The 14,781-nt window shown below is 38.6% G+C and overlaps 1 protein-coding gene across 1 annotated transcript; it reads left to right on the top strand.

The window, feature by feature from the left end:
• The first annotated feature begins 3,463 nt into the window (after nucleotides 1–3,463).
• On the top strand, nucleotides 3,464–14,501 carry LOC115014712 (calcium-binding protein 2-like). The gene is made up of 7 exons (XM_029441753.1): nucleotides 3,464–3,577; nucleotides 4,277–4,555; nucleotides 12,180–12,210; nucleotides 12,328–12,462; nucleotides 12,789–12,898; nucleotides 13,860–14,007; nucleotides 14,104–14,501. Exons 1-7 carry the CDS (start codon nucleotides 3,494–3,496, stop codon nucleotides 14,127–14,129), a joined length of 813 nt encoding a protein of 270 aa, XP_029297613.1. The 5' UTR covers nucleotides 3,464–3,493; the 3' UTR covers nucleotides 14,130–14,501.
• Nucleotides 14,502–14,781: the final 280 nt, after the last annotated feature.

Below are 14,781 nucleotides of genomic sequence, written 5' to 3'. Positions count from 1 at the left end.
TGAAGTGATTAATGGAAACCTCATTAGAAACTGGAGAGAAGTTAAACTATACGTTATCCGCAAGTCTGGAGAATATACACTGTCAGGGTCTGTTTCAGTTTGAAATGTTTAATGCGGGTTACCATGAGAAGCAGAGAGGTTGGGAAGGAAGCGCACTTCTTACTATGTGAGAAATATAAAGATTTCAGAGAGATCTTCTGAAAAAATAATTATTATGCATCCTGATGTTTATCCATCGACCCGATCCTCAGAAACAACCATATCTATGTGGGGAGAAAAGTCTGTGTGCAATATGAGCTGCGAAATATGTTGACTGTTGACGTACACTAAGAGAAACAAGATCAGTAGTAAATGTTTCAGAGTTTCTGAAATGAAACGGTAGTATAATCTAAAAAAACAACAACTAAATAGTAATGAAAACAAAGGGAAATGTGTCCCACAAATACAAACTTAAAGATTGAAAAGACATTATCTCTGATCCTGTACAAGCTACTAAAAAACTAATCAATCTGTTAAAGATCTTGCAATAAACTTCCCTCCTACTAATACTAAAGGAATGTTAAAGCTTCTGATGAAGACGTTAACTCATTTGAGATTAGGGAAGTTAACCAAATAGTTATCTTGAAAGCTATTAACAACTTACAGACCACTTTCTCTAAGGATATATATATATATATATATATATATATATATATATAACCTAGATACTGTATTCCTAAAGAAATAAAGCAGCATTCTGTCCCGCCTCTTACTCATCTTATTAATGTTTCCATCAAGACAGTGCAATTCCCAGATGGATGGTAAAATGCATTGGTAATGCCTATTTTAAAATAGGAACGCTGAAGAGATTAGTACAGACCAATTAGTCTTCTTCCAGACCTGTCTAAAGTGTTGGAGACACAACACTATTCGCACCGTCTACAGTTCGGTTTCAAACATTATCATTCCACAGAGTCAGCTTCTTGTCTACTATTAGAAAACATTAATCATTCACTTTATAAAGGACATGTAGTGTTACTGGATTAAAAAAAGGCATTTGACACTGTAAATCACCACATCTTAATTTCAAAACTCTCAATGTACAATTATCTTCCTTGGGTCCTATCCCTTTAAGTTTGTAGTTTCACAATCTTTAAGAAATATGCCCTGGTAAAGGTCTTCACATGTACGCTGACGACACAGTTGCCCATGTATCTGGCAAAACTTGTGATGCTGTTGCAGATAAGCTAACCAAAACGTTAAAGGTCCACCTGTTTTTCCATCAGCAGAATCCCTGAACGTTAGAATTAAAACTCATCGAACAAGTATTAGAGATGAAGTGTTTAGGGATAATGTGAGATTCTCAATTAAATTCATGCAAAAAGTACTTTTTCTATGGTTTGGTTGCCTGCTCTCAGGCCAAACAGTCTGTAATCAAATCCATAAAGTGTCTTTACAATCGGGCCTTGAAAATCTCAGACAAAAAGCAAATAATTGCCGAATTTTAAGTAAATACAAGATTTTAAGTTTCGCAAACCTTATTGATTTTCATTATGTAAGTATTAAATGTTTAAATGGACTCGTCTGCCTTTCTGGTACACAATTCACCACTTTAAAAAGAGCTGCCAAATCCTGGTTTATTCAGCAACAAACCTGCACTCATATCCAGATTTTAAGTATAATGTATTTAATGTAATGTTGTGCTTTATTGTATTCTGCTGGATTCTGTTAAACCTTCTTCGAACCTCACTGTTTTGATCTTCTAGTTTCATAAAAGCTCTTCTATGAGTGTTGCAAACTGGCATTCGATATAAAAACTATGATACTTGCATCAGATAGCTGCTTTCAGTCTGTCAATGTATCTGTCCATACCAAATAAACAATAAATAAATACATATTTGATGCGATTGTGGATATTTGCACATTATTGTAGACTTATTGCTTATCATCTGTCAATGTTAATCCTTTTCTCTACTGCTTTGGTCATTTCTGATCTGTCATGCTTATGGCAAGCTTATTTGAATGTGAGAGCAGAGGCAGAGATGGAAGGAGATTTCAAATTGCAAAATGAGGGTAAAAGTGAAACCCTTTAACATCTGCCAATGTCCCCGTTACTGACTGGAAGGAGAAAAACAAAATGATGGGTCTTTATCTATTTAAAGCTGAAGCTTGTAATGGATTCAGCTGCTCTAGACAAAAGCTATGAAGCTATACGACTGTTTAAGAGAGCTGAAAACCAGACTAATTTGCTTACACGCTTGTGTGAACATTCATGTCTAAAAATAGAGGTCAGTGGTGACATGTTCACCTATGTGAGCATGTGTTTGTGCTCAGTCATCCTTGCTACATGAGATTATACATGCAGGACAACATCGAGGTGATGCTTTGCAGGAGGCTACACAAAATAATTATGATCACGAAGCTGCTGAGTTTGTTGTATCCCTCCCTTTATCTATCTCTCTTTCTGTCACTTAATGAATAGCTGACCTGGGCACCTCCAAAAGAATCCAATTTGTGTTACAACAAAGGCTCCAAATATGACAGGGGATTGAGGGCGGATAGATTGAAAGAGACGGGGAAGAGGGGAAAGCATGTAGAGCAATGAGGATTACTGTTGAAGGAAAGAAAGAAAGAGGCAAGAATGGGAAGAGAACAAAAGAAAAAGATAAATGAAAGAAGCCAGAAATGTATGAGAGAAAACACAAGATTTCCACTGAAAGCTAGATTTTATGACAGATATATATAATCACCGATGACAGGAACGGTGGCTTTGACCAAGTACCCGGGGAACAGGAGGAGTGTTTACCTGTGATGAAGGGCAGGATATGGAGACTGAGAGGTCGATGTATTACAGCTAGATAACGTGAGAGAGGTAAAGTTCAGGAGGTATAGAGTGTCACCTAAAGGACCAAGAGATAGCGAGCGGGGGCAGAGGTAGAGGAACTCAATCCCATACCAAGACAACAGCCAAACATATAAACCTCCTCACCTGAATGCACCAAGAGAGAGATATGGACAAGAGCGTGGCGAAACACTGAGGGAAACAACTGGAGGAAAAACTAGGACAGAGAGGAGGAAGTAGATGAACATTTGAGATAGTTCTTTTCCTTGAATCAATTAATTAATTCTCTTTTTTTTTTGTAACCTGGAACAAAGAAAAATTATTTATATTTACTTTATCAACAGAGCTGATTTTCTTTTAGCAATTCTTTCATTTACATTTTTCTTTTTTTACTTTGTGGGGAATTGTAGTACATAAAATAAAAAGGAAAAAACTGAAGGACAGTTATTCATCAACAGAGCTGACTTTTTAAAACTTTTATTTTATTTAATAAAAGTTTTATATTAAGACTTTGTGGGGAATTTTAGTACATAAAATAAAAAAAACCAAGAGCAACTGTAAAAGAAAGACGAGCAGGGAAGAGGCGAGAGTGAGAGAAAGGGGGAGGGTGAGCGAGGGAGAGAGAGAGAGAGAGAGAGAGAGAGAGAGTGTATGTGAGCCTGTGACACCGAGATGTTCATGATCATTCGAGAGTCGTCTGCCGGAGGAGGCGGTGCTGGAGGGATGAGCGCCCCGCAGGAGAGGAGTGCAAAACAGGTGCGTTAATATGGGTGTCTATACATGTATATATTACCAGTGTTCGTGTTCAAAGTATTCGTGTGTGTAATGTTCTCTGTCAAGCAATTTTCTCTTTATAAACAAATTCTCTGACGCTATTCTGTGTACAAATATGCACACAAATAATTTACATTTATTTAATTGTGCATGAATTTATGATTGTGTTTCATTAAGCTCAATTCCAAGATAACTTAACGCTATCGAAGTGTCAATGATGTAACTGATGAATCTCTTCATATGGTAAATTATTGTAAATGTTGTTTTATTGGTTGAGAAAATTCTCCTAAGTTTAACCCTTTAAAAAGTCATTTAAATATCCTGAATATTAAATAAATGCTATACAAAGCTTAAAACAAAGTTGTATTTCTGAAATGTATTTCATGAACAGTCGACATGTTGTTGAAACATGATTCATGTTCATAGGTAAATTTAGTACTTTTCATTTATATATTTCCTTTCTAGAGCAGACGTAACAAAGTGCTTCACAATAACTTACAATAAAACAAATGCAGTGTTTATATCAAGACACTGGAACTATGCACACTACTAAATATAGCACAAATACAGTGTGTGCATCATTCTTGATGTTACCATGACGTTGTGTGTGTGTGTGTTAGGACTCAGATTTATAGTGTGAACTCAACCCCTCTGCCCCCCCCCCCCCCTCCCCCCCCTCAGGTGCAGGCCGCCATCAAGAAGAAGATGGAGAAGCAGAAGCAGCGAAACAATGAGAACGGAGGTGGTGTTGCAGACGGTCAAACTGCTACACCTCAGCCTCCTCGCCACCAGAAATCCCGTCAGTTCCCCCAGGCGACAGCGGCAGCCGCTGAGGACAGGGTGGCGCTGCACGAAGAGCTGGAGGATGTGATGGAGGGACCACAGGGGAGAGAGAGGGAGAAAGAGGAGGAGAGGGAGCCTGTCGACCTGCTGCCCATCGTGGACTCTGTGTTCGGACAGGTAGGATCCATCAGTGTGTGTGTGACTCATGAGTTCACCTGTGTGTGTTCATATGTGTGTGTTTCATGTGCTGCATCAAGTTCTCCGGCTGATTGAATGTCTCGCCGCCAGCTTGATTGAAACCCTAAGCCTCCAATTCAAAATTTAAAGCCTGGCTGTGGTCCAGATTTTTTGTAAATAGCGTTCTTAGTCACAACCCTAACCTCTTTGATCTCACATGGGCAAAAGGGCAATAAGCTGTAACACAAACATTAACTATTCAGCTTTCTTGTTTAACCCTAAATCCCTCTGGAAATGGCGGGAGCAGCTAAGCATGAGCACTAAAGCTAAGGATGGAGATAGTGTGTTGAGAGGATTTAAACTTCTTTACTTTGGGGAACATTATGAAATAGTAATCCGTAACAGATACAGCCATGGTCATCCAGAGATCTGATGAACACCCTATCTCAGTATCACATCACATCGCATCACTCACATGGTAAGCAGTGACACACGACACTGCACGGTAGGCTATGCCGTTACAGCATCTGTCACCCTGCGGACAGACATGTAGGATCATGGTGTGAGAAAGTGGTGGGTTTATGTGTGTGTCTGAAAATCAAATCAAAAGAGATTAAACCAAAGTTAAAAGCCTCCACTTGCTTCCTGTTGCTTGTGAGTCAGTTTAAACATGAAGAAAGAGTCCATCTGATCACGTCAGCGAACTCTGAAGGGGGTGATGATGAGTGTGGCTGAGATTAGAAACAGGAAATCAATATGAAAAAACAATATGATGTCAGCGGTGATGCAAGTGAGCCAAAATTAGAGAGACTGGCTGAGTGAGTGGGAGAGAGGAAAAGTCTGAAGAGAAGAGACAATTTATCGGATGCTTCTGGGTCCCTGAACTTCACTTTGACAGGATGAAACTTGTGTGTAAGAGGTCACAAACAGAGAAACCTTCAGCCCCCACATACTGAACTGAAATCAAACAGACAAAGGGAAGAGGCTCGCACAACTCATCATCTTCATAAAGTGATGTTTCATAAAACAAGCTCATCCGCCTTAGTTCATTTCCTCAAGTGCTGTACTTTAGTACAATTTTGATTTTGAAATTAATTAATTTCAAGACAAATATTTCAAATCCAAACATGTGATCAACATGTAAACTATGATCCATTTTTATTGACAACATTTTTCAATATTACATAAAGTAATTAAATGAACTCCACCTTTTACTACATAAAATGCTTCTTACACATTATCAGTACCGATAATCTTATCATCTATCATATAATAATATAACACCGACAGTGTTTCTGATAATACCTCTGCACAACAGTTTGATTGCAACTTGTAATGCAGTATTTTTACACGGCTGTATTTCTACTTTTACTTGAGTAAAATATTTTAAATACTTCTTCCATCTTTTCATTCCTTGCTCCGTTTATTTTATTCTTTCTCTGACTGACAGCTCTCATCACGAGACACCAGCTGATGCACATCTGACACCAGATCAGTACATGATATGTCTACCTGGTCTCACACACACACACACACACACACACGCACGCACGCACACACATACACACACACACACACACACACACACACACACACACACACACACACACACACACACACAGGTTCGTGATAGAGGCAGGAGAGTACGAAAAGAAAGGACAGAGTCACATTACCTGAGTACTGCACGCACACGCACACACACACACACACACACACACACACACACACACACACACACACACACGCACACACACACATTATCTCATTGACGTGATTACTTGGAACCATCATTAAGGGAGAATCAGGCTGGTAATTAATCAGGATTACTGGCATTGGTTGTGTGGGGACTTCCATTACACAAGACAGTATTTCTGTTTCACACACGACAAGTTATTACACGTTCCCATGCAGACGTAAAAGACTTGTCTGTGCATACAGGAAATACAATATGATATAGAAAATATTCATAAAAGTAATGTATTTCAACAAACTTTTGCTGTGAATTTGCATGCACATAAAAAAAAAGTAGGCCTAAATTATATGTGATCAGGGTTTGTTTGCATTGTCAACGTACTTTATTTCTGCTTCTCTTGTTTTCTTACGTAAAATGAACTCACAAGACAGTTAAGACAAGACTTTGTTTCTGTTTTATTGACAGAAAACCTTACATTTTAAAAGACTTAGTGGCTTTCAGTGCCACTAGCAGCAAAACATATTGTAGCAGGCTGGGAGCACATGCCATTTTGACCTCTTACACTAGAGACCAGATTATTTAAAAAAATACTCTTATCTGTCTGCATGCCACCACATCACCCACAATTAGAGTCCAAACGGTCTGTTTCTACTTAAGAACCTTTTCCGGGTAAAGTTTTTTATTAACAGTGGGCATTACTCTTAAACTGCACATCATTCAGAGACGGCTCAATCTGCCACGAAGTTCTGCTAAAAAAGGAGGTTGTATTATTACTCACTCAAGTTTTCTGCGCAGCACCCGTCAGATAAAACTCAGTTTTTAGATCTGACTGTCCTAAAGCGGCCTCTAGTGGTGACTGCTGATGATTGCAGCAGAATAGTGATAAACAGAAAAAGATGTCTCCGTTGTGTTTCATCCTTAAAAGAGAAAACTCAGTTCAGACCACAGATCATGTCTTATGTGAGCAGAATACTGTAGGTTTTGCACACTCTTGTTACACCCGCCTGATTAGAGCCGTGGCTGTGCTTGATTGACATCCATATCACTCTCCTTTTTGTTTTGTTGCACCTGCAAAGAGCTGTAATCAGCCAGAGTACGTGGAAACACCTGTGTGAGTGTGCAGGGATTTTATTTACAGCAACAAAAAATGTTTCCCTTGTGCATTTACAAAGAAGAATACATGCGTTTTATTGTATAATGAATTCATTGTGAACAAAAACACTGAATTGCTAGAATACACAAATATAACTGAACTGATTTTTATACAAACACTTTTATTTCACCAACAATAAAACTTAAAAAAGTGAACGTTTTGATATCGGCCTACTGTGTAATAAAGTAGCATTGAAGTCATTATTTTCTAACACATTAAACCAATAACAATGATAATACTCAGAAAATATCAATTGTTCTTGTCTTGTCTATACTGTGTATATTATAGTATATTAGTATACTACTATTTACTACAAGAGTGGAGGTTAACATTTTAGAGAAAGAACATTCAAAGCTATAATTTGATATCTAATGGTTAAGACACACACACACACACACACACACACACACACACACACACACACACACACACACACACACACACACACACACACACACACGAGCTGTGCTCTCCATATGGATGCACTGATAAGTAAGCGGCATGACAAATCTGCTTTTGGAGACAGATGCTTTGTACGAGCTCAGCTGACCACTCAGCGGTGCAGTCATAACCTCAATTTGCAATTTTAATGCTGTCGTTATTTGACACGACTTGAACCAACTATTTCTGGGATTAGGATGTAAGAGTTTAGAGAGAACTCAAACCACCTCGGACTTGCCGCTGTGACAGCTCATTTGGTTTATAGGCTTGATTTGAACTTCTAATTCTTCATGGAAAACACTTAAATAATCACAGCTCACAGCTTTTCACGATTTAGGAAACTAAGACTTGTATTTCCATTTCCATTTAATTTGACAACCTAGCGTTTGACAGTTGACTAGCTGATTTTAGAATAAAATGTCTCTTTCAGTGGAGCGTGTGAGCTCCCAATTGATCAAAGATGAAAATCAATCCCCTCTGTTCTAGTTTTAAATACATCCCTATATATTGTGATTGATTTGGACGATGGAACGAGTCTTTTGCATCATATTAACTTATGTTAAGCATCTACCACCATTTGTATATGGTTTGTGATTTATATTAGTGCACATTTCATAATTTGTTTTGTTTTGTACAAGCGTTTGTTTGTTTTTGTTCGATGTACCAGTGTCATACTGTACATAAACCTTTATGTGTGTCATATAACAGTAGAGTCTAATGTTCAGCAAAGAAAGACAAACAACTTCATTTATGTTGCATCAAATAAACAGGAAATCCTGGTTTTGATATTATTAGTCTTTATTCACAAATATAATTCTATTTTAGAAATCTATCCTTTTACAATATGTTAATCTTCACTAAAAGTCTAAAGCTACGGCAAGAACTTTATTTCAATCTATTAGGAAGGATTTTATTTACACCCAAATATACACTCTTTGTTCCCGCTCTTTACTGTATCAGTTTCTCTTTTTTCTATTCATCACCCTATCGTCCTCTTTAATCTCAAATGGAAAGGATTAATCCCTCTCTCCATTCATGTTCTCTTAATTCTCCCTCTAAAACTCCTCATACTGTAGATGAAGTCATTTGAATGCTTGTGCAACATGTGAACGCAAAGAGCGATGGAGAGGGAGGAGAGAGAACTGAAGAGTAAAGAGAGCGAGAGGGGGATTAAAAGCGTTGATCAGTGTGAACAGGAAGCGACTGAAGAGAGCTGCTGCGAAGACACACACACACACGAGTGAGCTGCTTCCAGCTCAGTGTGGTGGGGTTAGTTTGGTTCTTGTTTGGTGACATCGTTTGATTTTGGATCGTTTAGAGATGGATGGAGTTATTCAGGATCGCTCATGCATGGATTAGAGCATTTGATTTATCTCAAGGGTATCAGATGTGACGATTTATAACCAGCATGGGACACCTAGAGAAGTGTTCACCAAAGTCAGAACTCAAACCGAAGCTTGACCTCTGAGAAGTCCAAAGAGAGGAGAGCAAAGAAAGAAGAAATAAAAGCAGGCAAATCAAATCAGAAAGAAGTGAGAGAGGAAGGGACATTTTGGCCAGCTGTTGATCGGGGGAGGTCAGGTAAATGGGCAACTGCACCAACCCGAAAGACAAAATGAAGAAGGTAAGAGCACTTTGTCTCCTGCTAATTGATGCTTTTATTATTTGTATGTTTGTAAATGTACAAGTTCTGCGATGAAATATCAAAACATCTCAGCTACTTTAAGCAAGAAAGTGTATTCTTGTTATTTGGGGAAAGCATATGTAACAAAATAAAAATAGTTCGAAAGACTTTCTTCAAGTAGCAAAAAATATTTCTTGAAATTGCAGCACTGCTTGTTTTAAACAAGACAAAAGTTTCCTTTGATAGTAGTTGCAAGAAAATTCATTAAAAAACACAACAAACTCATTATTCTAAATGTCCATTCACTGTTCATCTTTTTACTGTGGCGGTGTTAAGCCACAAGATGTCAGTCATTAGACCAGACAGCAGAGTTACCTCAGAAAGTGTCAGCAGGATGACGAGACAGTTTTTCACATTAAGCACAACAGCTGATTTGAGTAGATTGTCTTGACATAATAAGCAGTTTCTGTAATCCATGCTAACTGTGTGTAACTAGAAAACAGTGGGTCTTAACCCTATTCCTTAAAATGTATGATTATGTTTTATGTGTGAAGAAATCGGTCATGCAGACAGTGTATGACTGACAGTTTGAGTGGTGCATTAACAGCCTGGTCTGCCTCTAAAAGGGGGTAATGGATGGGCCCCTCAGGGGTAAAGTGGGGGCAGTGGGCCAGGAGGGAGAGGAGGATGAAGACATGGAGGACAAGCCGTTCAACGATCCCTTATGTACGCTGGTGAAGAACTGCAACACGCTGCACAACGTCGTGGGCCCAGCCTGCATCTTCCTTAAACAGGGCTTTTCACAGACACTCGTATGTAACCGAACACAAAGTGTGCACACTGTTGTCCTCACGCAGCCCCCCAGTGCAACGTTTTCCGCTCATGTCGATTCATTTTCATCCCCGTATCGTGACCGAACCCTGCTGTGTCATCCCTTCACTGGTCTGGGTCAGGCCATCAAATCTGGTGGCTCAAAAGGGGTCGATCATTCAGTTCCATGGAACATTAGTGACTGGCTTTGTGGAGCTTACTCTAAAATGTGACGAGGCACGGGATGATAAGGAGGTCGAGGCGGATCTTTCAACCAGGCAATGTGGCTTACTGCCCCTGGGCTCCAGAAAAGGCCCCCGAAGACTCCAGGTTGACTGCATGGCAATTTGCTTGTTCTAATTTGTAATAAAAATAAACACTGTATGCACGTAAGCACAACGTAAACTGAAATAATAAGGACCTTAAGGTGGCTCTCTTGAGACCCTCTCTTGTAGAGGGGCCCTGTGTCAACATCTAGTTTGAACACTTTTACTATTTCTTTTGAAATGACACATAGATGGTGCAGTTTCCTAAATGAATATACTGTATGTTTAACGCACAATATATCATTTTCTTTCGCTAGAGGTCTCTCAATCAAAACAATAACAAAAGACAGAGTTTGGAAACGTCGTGGATTAGCGTGGGATCACAGGAGTTGTTGTCTTCACCACCATTGCAGACAGCTTGTTTCTCTGATAGCCTAAGATTCATATGTCCAATGACTAAAATCCTTCATCCAGTTGAAACGTACAGTTAAAAACAACCGAGGTCAAATAAGTGTATTGTAAAAAAGATATGGCTTAAACTGGATAAAAAACGCTGACACGTGCACAAAGGGCCGTTACAGGCGACCAAATGAAACGGACCGTTACTTTGATTAAAATGACAAATTCCTTTAGGTTTGAAAATAACAAATAAATAACGCAAGTACACAACTCAAGAAAATATATACATAGGACTGGTCATTAAAAAGAAAAGTTACATATTATGCCTTTAAATTGAATTATATACCAGCAGCTAACAGGCCACAACATACTAAATGTTTGTTTGGACAAAACAGTGGCAGAAATGGACATCCACTGTGGACGCACCTTTCATTGTTACTGTAATCCGACCCTTCCAAAAATGGCTGTACAAAAATAATAAGCTATGTATTCCCCATGAAGCATAGACAGTAGACAACTGGAACAGAAAATATCAGATTTAAGGACGAGTACAACACCTTGAGCATGATGGGATTTTATTTGTGGATCTGTTCTGTGAGTTTGAAAATGACATTTCTTTATGGCCAGGGTTCGTTTGAGCTTCAGTGCTATGTGCATGAGAGCATATGGATCTATATGTGCACTTATGTAGGTCTGAACAGTGGACACGTGTCCAAGGCACCAACTAAACCTCCCAAATCGTATGATCTCCAGATGTTTGTTGCCTGGCAACCTCCCACAAATAATCATAAATTGTGTTATATATCATAATGCCGTGTACAACATAATCCATATAGATTTAGACTGTTTTTCATTTGGAGATGCACAGGGTTTGTCTATTTAATGCAGCTTACTGAACAACTAAAGCACATAAAACTGAATCACTACATTTGCAAATTAAGTTGAAGTATAAAATGCTGACTATAATACGTACACAGATTTAGATGTGAAGCAACGTAAATAGACAGTTTATAACATTTCATACCATCCTCACCGCATAAAGCCAAACTCCATTAATCATTTCTTTCATTTCTGTTTGTTTGTGTGTCATTTCTTCTCTGTTCAGTGGTGGTCTGAGTGTTTCTGTTAAACCCGACTGTGTTTATATCTCTGTACGATGCCAAACAAGCTCTCCAAATACTTTCAGCACGAGACGTATGAAGAGAGAAGCTAATGTGTGTCTCTACTTCCTCCAACAGGACAGAGAGCTGAGACCAGAGGAGATTGACGGTGAGGGTATTCCTCTGCTGCAAATCTGTTCTCAGTGTTTCTGCTCTACAGCATGGTGACGTGACAGCTGAGTGACAAATATTAACATATGTTTTCTGTTTATTTTTTATTTATCAGAGCTGCGCGAAGCGTTTGTGGAGTTTGATAGGAACAAAAAAGGCTATATCAGTCACAAAGATCTGGGGGAGTGTATGAGGACCATGGGATACATGCCAACAGAGATGGAGCTCATCGAACTGAGCCAGCAGATCTGTGAGTGGAACAAGGGACGTGAATTAATACGATTTTATAGATACCGATCAAATTCTTTATTGATTCCTGATAAATTGTTGGCTGGAAAAAGAGTTCATGGTTATTAGCGGTATGGCTCCAGTCCTAAACAAAAGTAAAACATGATACAGCCTGCGTATGGCGTAACCTTCGGTTAATGCAATTGATCAACAATAATTTCTCATGCATCAAACTGTTGTCATTTAATGGAGATACGTGGATATCAAAAGGAAATGACTTTGAGAGTTGATGATCAGATTAGGGAGCAGGGGCTGACGTGACATGTGTATATACCTTGTGTGATGTAGGTGGAGGTAAAGTGGACTTTGAGGACTTTGTGGAGCTGATGGGACCCAAGATGCTGGCAGAGACTGCAGACATGATTGGAGTCAAAGAACTACGAGATGCATTCAAAGAGGTCAGGATATACATATTGTTACTTAAAGCTGTTCATTTCTTTGCTGCATTGCACTGCAACAGTTGTGGAGATGGAGCCACTGTTAAGTGTGATTACTTCCACCTGTGCCTCTCCTATGACAAGCCAAAATGTCTACTGTGGAAAATAAATCTACTTTTTGTCATGTGGGAACAATAAAGAAACTCAATTTCAAAAAGATAGTGGTGAACTCAGTGGCTAAATCCTGGCACGCTCCTCAAGTAACAGGGTAGACACCTTCAAACGTGCAAAAGAGCAACCTTTAGGCACTCATGCGTAAAGGAACAAGAGTAGGCTATACAGAGTTTAGTTAAAAAGCCTCTTTTTTACTTTATTTATATTGTTTAAAGTTTTGATAAAAAAAACTGTTATTTGCCTTTATTTATGTTTACTTTAAAAAAAAAAAATTTTTTTATGAGAAGTCAAAATGTCTGCTGTTAAAAAAATAAAAAGGTTATTGGGACAATAGCTGGGAGATAATTAGTGCCATTCAGATACACTCCCAAACCAAAATACAATAAATCACACACGTTTTGTGTATGTTTAATGAAACGAGAGTTCTCCTATGCTTGCAAATGTATCAAGATTCATGTTAAAGATTATTCAGAGAGAAACACTGAGATATTCAGTATTGACAGGGAAGAAAAGCTAACGTTTTAATTTGTACAACAGAAACTAATAAGAAAAACATATTTGTTGATAATATTATTTCAATGAATGGTTGTATTTTTTCCAAAGGGGTCAAAGGAGCACAATGTGAAGGATTTAAAAATGTCTTACTTTGATGGCATCCAGTGGTGGTATACAGAATGACACTGTGGGAGATGGCAATGCAGGCTCTATTGAAAGCAAACTAGTGTGTTCCCTAAAATGTCTCAGTGTATTCAATATAAATACAAGATATGATTAAATTCAGTGCATATATCTCTCAATCTGTGTCCAGTTTGACTCTAACGGTGACGGTCAGATCAGTTTAACTGAGCTCCGTGACGCTATGAAGAAGCTGATGGGAGAACAAGTGACCAACAGAGAGATCAACGAGATTCTCCAAGATGTCGACCTCAACGGAGATGGTCTGGTGGACTTTGAGGGTAAAAATAAATGATATTCTACATATATGGGATCTTTAAGGGAACCACATCAGTCCTCATGTTCCTCCCGCTCACTCTTTTCTCTTGTCTTTTCAGAGTTTGTGCGAATGATGTCCCGCTGACCGGCCCAGCTGCCCACATGTCAAATGGACAGACAGACATTATGCAACCGTTGGATTAGAGAACACACTAGATTGCAGTGCCCACCCTTCACCTGCTCGTAAGAGTACACGTCCAAAAATGTATTTTTGTAGTAAAATGTAAAAAAATGCTGTGAATGCAAAAATAGTATCCAGTCTACGACTAACATGATTATCCACTTCTGAACTCTAGATGCAACACAAAGATAAAGCACTTTAATAGCAGTAAAACATATCAAACGCTTCATAGACAACATTTATGACTTTGTGTTTTTTAGATGTCTTTTTATATATCAATGTTTGAGCTTTGAGTGTAAAATCTTGTTTGTTGAACTGTAAAAATCCTTTTTTTAATTAAAGAAGTTTACAAAAGTCAGATGGATGGGCAAATTATTTGGACCAGGTGTGAAGGATCTGGAATACAATCACGTCATGAAATAATCAGTCCGTAAATATGGAGTTTAAAACATGAACTGCAGACAGTCTCTACATTGACGGTGACGACAGGAGGGAGGCTTTGTGGCTTGAAAGGGGATTCATCAAGTACATGCACTGTTTGTGCCGAGGTAAACATAAAGTGTAGGAAAATATCAAGAGGGCCAACTGATCCAAACAAGTCAGGACACAAACATCA

Source organism: Cottoperca gobio, chromosome 10 (genome assembly GCF_900634415.1).
Source record: "Cottoperca gobio chromosome 10, fCotGob3.1, whole genome shotgun sequence".
NCBI lineage: Eukaryota > Metazoa > Chordata > Actinopteri > Perciformes > Bovichtidae > Cottoperca > Cottoperca gobio.
The sequence above is the reverse complement of the archived record's forward strand: the minus strand, read 5'-3'. Positions and strand labels throughout refer to the sequence as shown.